Source organism: Rhipicephalus microplus, chromosome X (genome assembly GCF_043290135.1).
Source record: "Rhipicephalus microplus isolate Deutch F79 chromosome X, USDA_Rmic, whole genome shotgun sequence".
Lineage (NCBI taxonomy): Eukaryota > Metazoa > Arthropoda > Arachnida > Ixodida > Ixodidae > Rhipicephalus > Rhipicephalus microplus.
In genome coordinates this window covers 10,356,007-10,367,904 of record NC_134710.1, presented here as the reverse complement: position 1 = coordinate 10,367,904, position 11,898 = coordinate 10,356,007, and the positions used below count along the sequence as shown (strand labels likewise).

Below are 11,898 nucleotides of genomic sequence, written 5' to 3'. Positions count from 1 at the left end.
AGTGATTGTGGTGCAGAGATGTACGCGTTCGTGACAAAAGGGAGCACCTGGTCCCAATTAGTGTGGTCGTCAGACGCGTACATTGCAAGCATATCTCCAAGGCTATGGTTAAAGCATTACGTCATGCCATTGGTTTGAGGATGGTAAGCAGAGGTGAAATGCACGTAAGTTGTTGCTCACCATGTCGACACTGGACATCATGATTCGCTTCGTCAGCGCCCCTACAGCATCTCGCAGGCTAAGTGTGACGTCGTCACTCAACACTTCGATGAGATATTGCAACGTAGCGTCATTCAACACACACACAGTCCTTGGGCTTCACCAGTGGTTTTTGTGCGAAAAAAGGATGGCTCCTTTAGATTTTGTGAGGATTATTGGCGACTAAACAAGATCACAAGCAAAAATGTTTATCCCCTGCCATGCATTGATGACACCTTGGAGGTGCAGAGTTTTTCTCTTCACTGGGTCTGCGCTCTGGATATTGGTAAGTGCCAATGGCCGAACCATACCATCCAAAAACGCCGTTTTTGTCACCTGACGGCTTATATGAATTTACTGTAATGTCCTTCGACCTTTGCCGAAGGGCATTCGCCTGCGACTTCTGAAAGGATGATGGACAGTAACCTTAGGGAACTCAAACGGCACATCTGCCTTTGCTATTTGGATGACATAGTTGTCTTTTCTGCAAATTTCAATACTCATCTTTCCCCTTTGGAACAAATTCTTCAGTGCCCTACGGCAGCCGGGTTACAACTGAACTTCAAGAAATTCCATTTTGGCGCACGCAAACTCACAATGTTTGGCCTTGTTATTCAAAAAGATGGAAAAGGTCATGCGGAGCTAGAAGAGCTCAAATGAACAGTTCAGTAAGTACCACATCAAGCAAGTTGCCACCAAACACCATGGACTCAGAGGAGGACTGTTGGACTATGATTCAAGGACCCCATACGTGTAGATGCAGAATGGTCAGCTTAACAAGGGGAACATCCTCATCTGCAAAGCCTATAATATTGCCATGGGAATCTCACCCACCACATCCACGACAAAGCTCCTCTAGATGAGGGTCCATAATACCTGGGAAAAGTTAACTGAAGTGCTAAAGCACTTCTATGGAACCTTGGCTATGCAGTCGAAAAAGAAGCCCACCAGCCCCGGTCTATTCCATGAAATCCAGGACAAAATATAAAATATTTGTTTATCAAATAACAAGCAACATGCACACGGAACATGACAAAGGAAGAAGACATGCACGAGCACAGTTGTTACAGCACAGGCTAGTGAGCTATACGTAAGAACAATGAGAGCATACAATACACAGATGCCAATAAATACCGATGGGCAAACAAATATATAGTTTGCGTGGGGGATGAGGAAGGTAGAGAGCGCACTGCCACTTTGACATATGCCAACGATGCAATCACCATGTAGGAACTGGGCATTGCGTCAGCGATCAGTTCAAGTTTGTCAGTAATGATCGTGACGGATTGACAAGAAGCACATCAAAGGTTTTAAAAGGAATCAATTGGCAAATCAACCTTTCAAATCCTTCTGAAGTGCTACTTCGAAGATGCAAGTATCCTCTGGACACCGGGCAAGAATCCCTCGCGGGGAACTAAGCGGCACATGCTGCAGCCTGAGAGCATATACACCAGACTTCTCTACAGTGATACTCTGCCTTCGGAAACGCAGAGGAGGCAATACCAAGATAATACTTCGACATGATTGCACACTACCGAAAGTAACGGCGTGACTATCCACCTGCGCACAAAAGGCTAAGTAGAAAGGAAGCGGTGACCAGAAGAGAGCTACATGCAGGCACCTTTCTCCATGATACATTACTACACAATGCACCCCGGTAGCTACCACAGGAACTGTCAATACGGCCCGAACTCTGCAAACACCTTCTACAACACGGTATGAGGCTGCAGTTAAAACAACCCAAGTATCCCCTCCATGGATTAACAGAGTGGAGCAACTCTAGAAGACCAGTGGGAGGTACTGCTGACCTCTCTAAACCCTGAGGACCAGCTCCGGGTTGTGGAAAGAACTGGAGCGTCGGTGGCTAGCCATGGCTGGCCACAGACATCACCCACCTCTGGGCAAAGAGAACGCGTGCCTGGTAGCAACATAAAGTTGCCCTCTCTCTCTTTTATGAGTTAACGTAGTATGTGCTGAAATATTTTCAACATGTGTAAACAAACGTTTATTGTGAAAAATGCTTCCAAAGTTGACAAAAAATGACTTTTTCAAGGATTCACTTGTCAATTAAGCACCAAGGCCCCCGTGATGAAAAAATATAAGAAGGTTCATTATATGTGTCAAGATCTTTTCTTGTGATGTGGAAGCTTTAGCAGCAAAAAAGTAATGTCCACATTCGCTGGCAACAAAAGTGGTCACCACAGTAATTTCATCCAAAATATTGCGATTGATTATTGTTTACTTTTGAAGTGTTAGACCTTCTTTTCACTAGTTTTAGGCATTTTTTAGCCTTGTTTCAGTCTTGTATTGACTGCTGCATGACCATGTGACAGTTCGGTATTCTGAAGTACGTAGTATTGTAATAATTTTACATTGAAACTATTAACAGTTGGCACGAAACTTTATAAAATGTCGTTAATCTGAAAAGTTCGTTAATGCGGGGGTTCATTCTACCGAGATTCCACTGTAGTAAAGAACAAAGACGAAGCAAGAAACGAGCAACACACCACACAAAGTGCTGCGCTGCTTTATTACATGCTTCATCTTTTTTTTTTTAGCCAAGCTCTTTCCTAATTGAAAATGGTCAACCAAGAAGTTCATGTTATTAGTCCTTAGTTAGTCCATGTGCCTACACTAAGTGGAGCGTTCTGAGGGAACGACTGAGGTTTTGAGCGGTTCCCTGAATATGCCATGCCCCGCCGCAATGGTCTAGTGGCTAAGGTACTCTGCTGCTGACCCACAGGTCACGGGATCAAATCCCGGCTGCGGCGGCTGCATTTCCAATAGAGGCGGAAATGTTGTAGGCCCATATGCTCAGATTTGGGCGCACGTTAAAGTTAAAGAACCCCAGGTGGTCGAAATTTTCAGAGCCCTCCACTACAGCCTCTCTCATAATCATATGGTGGTTTTGGGACGTTAAACCCCACAAATCAATCAATCAATCATGAATATGCCACGACTCAATAGTAAGTAATCTTCCTCTTCAATTAGTCTCCCTTTCCCGGATGGTTGTTTCGTTGAAGTTTACTTTGTGCCCAAACATCTTGGAATGTTCGATGACAGCGCTGCACTCTTTGTGCAGGTTCCAGACGGCATTTACATGTTGCCATAGTTGTTCAGGTAGGTTTTCAGTCTCGTCAATGTACGATAAGGACACTTAGCACCCGAAATTTTGTACGAAACTCCAGGTGTTCCATCAATTGTTGGCCAATGAACAATTCAATTGTCTTTGGACGTAGAGGACTGGCATTCATTTTGGAGAGCTGTCAGTTAATGCTGACTAGGAGCTGCATAACTTTTTTTGCTCTGTGGTGGGTCACAGATCAAATGAAGTTTCTTGGTTATCAGTTTTTTCTGAGGTCTGCAATTAAGCGAGCCTCTTCTTTCCTGCACTCGCACAGTACACAAGCCTCTAGCATTTTGCCTCCATCAAAATGTCGTCCATCAGTTACAGTTATTGCATCCCATGTGGAACAAATTGACGCATATGTTCTAGCAGAAGACGACGACGACAAAAAGAACACGTGCCAACTCATGATGCTGATGATTTTATGGTGTGTCAGCATGGCATAGCAATAAGCTGAACAACTCTGCTGTAAAACACTGCAATCAGCACAAACGAAACAGCACTTACGCTCTCGCTATACACGCTAAGCATAACATACGAAGCACGTGAATCGCACTACTGTTCGTAAAACACGCACAGTTTATCCATTCACGCTCAAACTGCTCATAGTTCTTGTTAAGTGGTTGCTATAATACAAAAAGAAAAGACGTTCACATATAAAGGCTTGTTTCATTTGTTAGACACAATATCGATGAGAACTAACAGACAATACCGAGAAAAGTATAGGGGAGGTTATATAAGGTAATTGTAAAGTAAATATGAATAAAAGAAAAGTAGGCGAAATAATAACTTTCTGTGGGCAAAGACTGAACTTACGACCTTTGAATAATGCGTCCGATGCTCTACCAATTGAGCTACCATAGCAGCTATTCCAAAGTCCACTTCATAGGCATATACAGTTGACTCCTCTTAAACGGAACTCGAAGGGATTCATAAAACTGTTCCATTTACCAGAAGTTTTATTTAAGCGAAGTACACTTATTTAGTGAACCAAGACCTTTATTCAAATTGCATAAACCTCCCCTTACTCATGAGGATGAGTAGGAGAAAAAAAGGAGTGAAGGGTGGTTTGTTTGGCAAGCTTGAGTTGCTTTTTTTTTTTTTCAAGGTGCGCACCCATGCCTGACAACCTACCTAGAAATTCTGGACAAGCCTCATGCTCAAAATAGCGCTGCAAAAGTTCAGCAGCCTCTTTAGCTGATCAGTCTGGTGGAACCACTGCACTGTCAGTATTGTCATCACATTCATCGCTGGAAGGTTGATCCTCATCTTGCACTTCGGCAATCATTTCCTCGACAGTCTCTTCACAACAAATACGAACATTTTTATGAATTGATTCGTAGTCCTGCAGCGTGAAAGGGGCAGAGCGTACGACCTGACTGAATACTGTCTCAATGTCTGCATCAGCAGGGCTTTCTTCCTCATCAAGTACTGCTTTCTTGCGCTTGAAAGCCGGCATGGTGAAAGCACCTGTGTATTGTTGTTGCCTTCACTTGCCCCAAGCACAAGCCAAAATGTGGATGGCTGCCAATAAATCTATGCTGCGGAATTTCCCGCTGCCTGCTTTAAGCGGCATTTGATGGAGCGATTGTCTGCGGTAATGAACTTTGATGTTCTGAATAACCCCTTGATCCATTGGCTGGATCACTGCCGTTGCATTGGCTGGCAAGAACTCCAGAGTGATGGCTTGGAGTCCTTCAACCTGACCATCGGCTGGGCAATTATCCACGATGAAGACAACCTTCCTAGCTTGCCTCGCAAATCTTGCGTCTTCCTCACGGAGCCGGTTTTCGAAAATTGCCATGGTCATCAACGCTCTTCCGTTCCCATTGTACGCAACGGGAAGGTGTCGAACGTCTTTGAAACAACGTGGGTGCCTTGATTTTTCCTATTACCAACAGCTTCAATTTCTCATCTTTTGCCATGTTTGCACCCACCAGCACAGTGATGCGGTCTTTACTGTGTTTTCCTCCACTTCAGGCTTCGCCTTTGAAGATGAGAGTGCTTGATGGAAGCACCTTATAAAAAAGACCCATCTTGTCAACGGTGGAGACGTCTCGTGGCTCAAAGCTCATCAAAATTTTCTTCAGCTGCCTCTGTTGCCAGTCAGCGCAAATGTCCCTGTTGACTGCACCATAATAACCTGAGATTTCTGTGAAGACTAGGCCATGGCATGTTATGAAGCGGCTGAACCATTCGTCGCTTAGGACAAAGTTCTTAACACCCATTTGAATGGCGATCTCTCGAGCTTTCTGCGAGAATTGGTTTTTATGTGCAAATTGGAACTTCGTGCACGCTTGAACCACAAAGAAAGAACTTTTTCTAGTTGTTCATAGGGCGTCGTCCGCATCCGCATCTTTCAGACGTAAAGGTCCCGTTCTTAACAGTGCCTTCAATCATTTCTCAGTCTTTCCAGATCCGCGAAAGCGTCAATTTCTGGATGAAGTTTTTCGCCACCTCCATCTTGGGCAGGTCGCTTCGATCGAGCTCCTAAAGAATTTGCAGCTTTTTTTCAAGCGAGAGTGCATGGTACGGCCCCTTCCTTTTCATCGGGCTGAAATAACACCGTGATCCACCACCCTTAGTAAATAGGCCCAACGCACCTCCGACTCAGCTCCCACAGCCACAAGGGAGAATGGCTACTGGATTGGCTTGTCTCGATCTCGAGGCATTGCCATTGTTGTGAGACTACCTTTGGCATGAGTGAGTATATGCTGTGTTTAGAGTTTGTGTCGTTTAACCGTAGCAAACCAATAAGCACTGTTTCCATTAACCGATGAATTTTACTGCACAACGCAAAGAAATCCAGCCATATGAGCCAGTTTAGTTCCGTTATTGAGGCATTTTTGTTTAAGCGAGATTCATTTATAGGGAGTCCACTGTGCCGTATTTAATCGCATAATTAACCCACCTTTTTCTTTTCAGAAAAGCTGACACCAATTTAGGGGGAGAAAAAAGTCACGGGAGTTATAATAGCAAAAATTTCGAGTGACGTCCTTACTTGTTTTGACCCCTGAAATGCACGACAAATATTTTCTTGTAGCCTGAAGCACTTTTTGTTTCGTCTCGTAACGAAAGTACATGGATCGACGCCGAAGTCTCGTTTAGCCACTTGGTTTCAATGCTCCAGCCGATGCTGTTAGTAACCAGCCCTGTAGCTAGCATGCCAGCTGACCGCGCCCTGCGCAGCAGGTGTCCCAAACTAAGTTCACAATGAAAAACCTAACAACAAAAACACAGCGTCGGATGGCAGCGCACAAACATTGTGGTAAACGATGCAGGCGCACAACGCGCCAACGCAGTGGATGCGGTTGCGCTTTGCATAGGTACGAGATGGCGAGTGCGTGGCGTGTTCCATGACGCAGCGAGAGCGCCATTTTGGACTCCACGTGTTTTGTTTTTGTGTCGCTGTGCTTGCATAGCGCTTTCATCAAAGAGCCTGCATTTAACAGATGGCGCTTTGCCGTACAAGGTGCAACTTCAAAGTTTGATTGTCGTCGTCCGTGCTCCCACTGCTCGCAAGTCGTAAGCATAGTTGCAAAACTATCTTTGGCTTTCATTGCGTTGTTACTTTGTGACATAATGACTTGATTTAACATTCTTTCGATTGTTAATAGCACTGCTTATCATACCAAAATAAAATGAACAGATACAACATTAAAAAAGGTTTTTTTTTCTTTTTTCAGGGATCGAAGTGGGGGGGTGGGTTCATTATGCGAGTGGGTTCATTATGCAAGTAAATACAGTATTCGCATTAAACGTGGCAGTATCAGTCAGCACTGCCAGTAGCCATGATAATGATTGAGCAGCATTCTTCTTGTGCCTGTTGGAGAAACATAGCATGTGACCTTATTACGAATAGTGCAAGAAAGACAAAATTTATTCGCTCAACATATCTGTCTCAGTTTAAGTGAAACCCTAAAAACACTCAAAAACTGAATTGCAGATAAGAAAAAAGAAAAGAATTGTTCCGTGCTTGCGCCTTGCAGAAATGTAACAAAGCAGCATAAGAGATGTTTCAGCATGCCCAAAAAAAGAACTTGGATGTGGTAGTGCGAGCTCACTTAAAAGGAGCTATAGCATCGAAAATGAACAATAAAAAAATTACACCATCTCCGGCTAAAGGGAACCTAGTGTAGATGCGAAGCAGCATGCGCTAATGCTGACACTGGTGGTGGTGTTACGCAGGAGAGAAACCTAGAGAGGTACAAGGCATGCAGTGATAGACAGGTGTTTGCTACAGGAACATGCCAATCGCTGCTAATGGGCAATGAGAGAAGACTCTGATGGGACACAGAGACCCACAGTTCGCTTTTAGTTAATGCACACGCTGTGAATTTTTATTGTTTAACAACGCACAGGAGAGATCTCTTACTGCCACTACCTTGGAGGCCATAATCCAGTTATGGGGGGGGGGCTGTAAACGGTTGTGCAGTGCGAGCAGAAGTTTTTTTTTTTTTTTTTTTTCAATCAAGAAACTTGTTAGCAGACACTTCCTGCATCAGTGTTGCAAAGAGAGAGGGGGAGCGTAAGAGAAAGAGAGAGGGGATGCCCATTAGCAGGAAGGGTGGTCACGCCACACACTGAATTGAGCTTGACCATAAGAAGCTTCACATCTGAAATTGGAACGTATTCGAATCGCTGTCCAGCAAAGGATTCAACAACTACAATATGGGACTCGTGCACCAGGATACATGGCAAATCAGTCTTGCTGAAGCCCACAAGATTGGAGACAATTATTTTGCATAGATGTACAAGACGTGATAGGTGAACAATTGAAAATTCTTGCGACTACCTTTGCAGGCAACCGAGTAGCTGACAGAATAATTTAAAACAAACTGCAAAGCCTGCATGGAATGCACAGCACAGTTGCAGAGAAAGCTGGAAGAGCAGCGTTTCCAGTGCCTTTTTTCTTGGGCCGACACCGATAAGCACACTTGCATGGTACCCACTACACCTTAAATCATAAACTTTTGTGTAGTGGAGCACCCCCCACTATATATTGCATTATTAATCCTTCTTAGGAGAAGCATGGTACACACCTATAAATCACTATGCGCTCTTTGTTGATGCTGTGGCAGACGACAATGAATTATGCCTGAGGCTTTTGTAATGGGTTGGAGCATTCAATGACCCACTCCTTACGCAATTCGCATTGTGAGATGACTGGTTGTTACTTGACTGTTATAAAATACTTTCTTCACATGTTAATAGGATTCCTTACCCAACATCAAGCCTGCATAGGGTCCGTACGCAATGGAGTTCTAAGCACCGGCATAGCTCAGTGGTAGAGTACTGGGCTGCCATGCAGAGGACCCAGGTTAGATTTTTCTGTCCTCAGTAATTTTCATTTAGTTCTTTTCTTTTCGAGCGATAGTGGTTACGAACACTACTGGCAGTGGCGAACAACTATGACGCCAGATTGGACCTTGTTATCTTCCAACAGCTTTCACTGTAAAATCCACTGACCTGCTCGCCACGGTACACCACATACTCGGGGTAGGAGAGGCCACCCACACTGGGCCGCCCAATGACCGAATGGTGGCCAGGTGGAGCATGAGCCATCTTCATGGCACTGAACTGCAGGAATGACTTTCCCAGTGTCACACGACACAACAGCATCTGCCTGCAGAACAGAGAGTTCAGCTCAACACGAGTCGCCCATTTGTAACAGTTTTGGGCTGTTTTAACACAATAAGCAAGTTATTGCACTTCATCTGAGAGCAGAGCAGAAGAGGAGGATGAAAATAGGGCATGGCAAACAGCTTCGCTGTTAAAAACATGGCTATATATATAAAATATTAAAAACTGCATGCTTACATTCTACTCGGGAAAAGTACATGCATTGTGAAAAAAAAAAGGTAGAGGAACAATGCTTTTCTTTTTACATGAAATCCAAGCTCAAGAAGTTAACTTTACTTTGTATTACTTAGCCTTGGTAGGACTTCACGTTAACTCACTCTAGCTTAGTTCTTCCCTCACAATCCGCAGTTGGGACGTTAACTCTTTCGGGACCGCCCGAAAAAAGGATGAAAAAGAGAGGTGTGGGTAAAAATTTTTTATTATATGAAACAAAAGTACTACACTACTTCATCATACACCAAAATGCAGGTTATTGAATGGTTTTTAACATACAAAACAAATGTTTTACCTAAACATTGCACACAACAAATGAAAAAATCTGAAAGTAAGAACTTAAAGAAAAAAACACAGAAAAGTTTTAAAAAGTGTAAACACAGAAAGTTGCAACAAAAATAAAATTATTTGAGAATATACAAAATGTGGCAAAATGCTTTCTTTCTTGATCGTAAAAGTTTGGTGTGGCTAGGAGTAACGGTTTTTTTGTGTGAGCCCTTTGGCACTAGGTACCAGCACTTGCACACGTGCCTAGGTTGGCGTTGCACGACGTGTGTGCCACTCGCCGAAGCAGTTCCGCACTGAGGTGAAACACAGGTGAACTTGGCACGTGTCACAAAAAAACGTTTGTTTTGAGCTCGACTTTGGTGCGTTCGTAGCACAACTTGCAGTTCTTACGTTTTTGGACTTTTTGTGGTTTGTGGTCCGCATGTTTTGGAGTGGGTGGTGGAGGAGATCAAGCTTGTTTGCCATCAAAGCCAAAAATCTGCTCAAGAAGCTCTTCTCTGAAGGCCAGATGATCATACCCGGCTTTTCGACTGAGCCCAGGGATCTCCGGGTGTGATGCACGATGTGCTTGAAAAAGCACAAAACTGTTCACGCGGGCAATGTCGATGCAATGAAAAAATAACGTCTTCCACCACCGCACACTTCGCATCAAGACGTTGTAGTAACCAATCATTTGATCCGACTTATCTACTCCCAGCATTCCAGAGTTGTATTCGTCAATCAGCAATGGCTTGGGCACTGATACTTCAGTCCAGGTGTTACCACTCCGCACTCGTCTTTTTGCAACAACTTTCTTGTTGGCAGTGTGGATGGTGCTGATCATATTTACAACGCGCCGATCTTTCCACTGAAGGTAAAGGATGTTGCCATCTCGCATCCATCGAATGTCCCCACGTTTGACTTTTTTTTCCCAACGTGGCTCCTTCAGTTCTTTGGGAAATCCTCGGCGATCTTTGCGCGTTGTTCCACAAGCCAATGTTTTATCGTCAAGGAGGTAATCAAAGAGGTGCGTCGAAGTGTAAAAATTGTCCATAAAAATTTTGTATCCCTGATCAAAGTATGAGGAACACAGATCGCACACTACATCAAAAGCCAAGCCATGAGGCCCCGGCTGCACACGGCGGCCAGTGTAGACACTGAACTGCACAGTGTATCCTGTGTCAGGGTCAGCTAGCACCCACAGCTTGTATCCCCACTTAGTCCCCTTATCTTTTAGGTATTGACGAATTCCAGACCTCCCTTTTGATTTTACCATGCGCTGGTCCACGGAGAGATCTCGATTGGGCTGGAAGAGCTGTGCTGACACTTGGTTGATGTGCTCAAGAAGCCACCGCATGTATCGCAGCTTTCCTTTTGACTGTTGGTTCAGATCATCCAAGTCCGCAATTTGGAGGAGCGCTAGCAAAGCGATAAATCGCTTTCGGGGCATGATGCATCGTGCAAGCAGACCACTATAAAGACTTCCTACGTTCCAGTAAAGTTTAAGTCTTGGAACATTCACAATCCCCATGTAAATCACCAGCCCAATGAACTTCAGCAGTTCACTGGGGGTGACTTCCTCCCACGAACCATCTGGCCGAGAGTGCGTCGGTTTTTCAAGAATGCGGGTCCACGCATACTTGTTTGTGTTTTCGCAAATCATTGCAACAACTTCCGCAGAAAAAAACAGAAGAAAGAAATCCAGGGCAGTCAAAAACTTCTTCGTCCATCTTCTCAGGGCCATGGCGACGTCATCGCCCAGGTAGACACCGGGCTGTCTTCTTGGCAAAAACTCAATCCGCTTCTGCACTGGTGGCAGGAGATCACCACCATAGGTGGTTGACACCCTAGCGAACAGATATACACCATAGGTGGTTGAAACCCTAGCGAACAGATATAAATCAGCGAGGACATATACCGAGTTCACATAGCTACTCAAGAGCCAACTGAAAGCGAAACCAACACTCACCTTCCAGCCCCGCTTGAAGTTCCCAGCTGATCATCCCCTGAATCCTCACTTGAGGTAAAATCTGAGCTCGTAACTTCACATTTCGAGTCATCACTGCCGCTTTCATCGCTAAAATCTACTGTGGAAGCCGAAGATGCGGGAGGCGGAAACGTTTTTCTTATCGCGCTCGCGCGCGAGCACGACGCCATGTTTATTACTGTCGACGCCGCCGCACTGTCAAAAAAAATATCTGACGCGTCGCCACCTGGCGATAAAAAAGCAAACTTCACAAAATAAAAAATTTTAGTTCTCAAACTATCTCACAGATGGGGGCAGGTGTTCCATTGAGCAAAAATTTTTATTCTGGAGGTGCGCGAAACCATCGATCACATGTGATCGACGGCCTATGGGCGCGGTCCTGAAAGAGTTAAACCTCACATATCAATCATAATCCACAGTGAACATGTTCCATATCACCAAGGTAGAGTGCACATATTGGCAC

General features: G+C 44.5%; 1 protein-coding gene across 2 annotated transcripts in view; it reads right to left on the bottom strand.

Moving 5' to 3' along the window:
• Nucleotides 1–11,898, bottom strand: part of Tnks (tankyrase) — a 246,530-nt gene that overhangs the window by 16,441 nt on the left and 218,191 nt on the right. The window contains exon 26 of one of the 2 annotated variants that reach the window (XM_037426582.2): nt 8,795–8,951. In XM_037426582.2, the coding sequence (XP_037282479.2) occupies nt 8,795–8,951 (157 nt within the window). The remainder of the gene's footprint in view (nt 1–8,794; nt 8,952–11,898) is intronic. The other variant, XM_075881807.1, reaches the window with a different exon arrangement.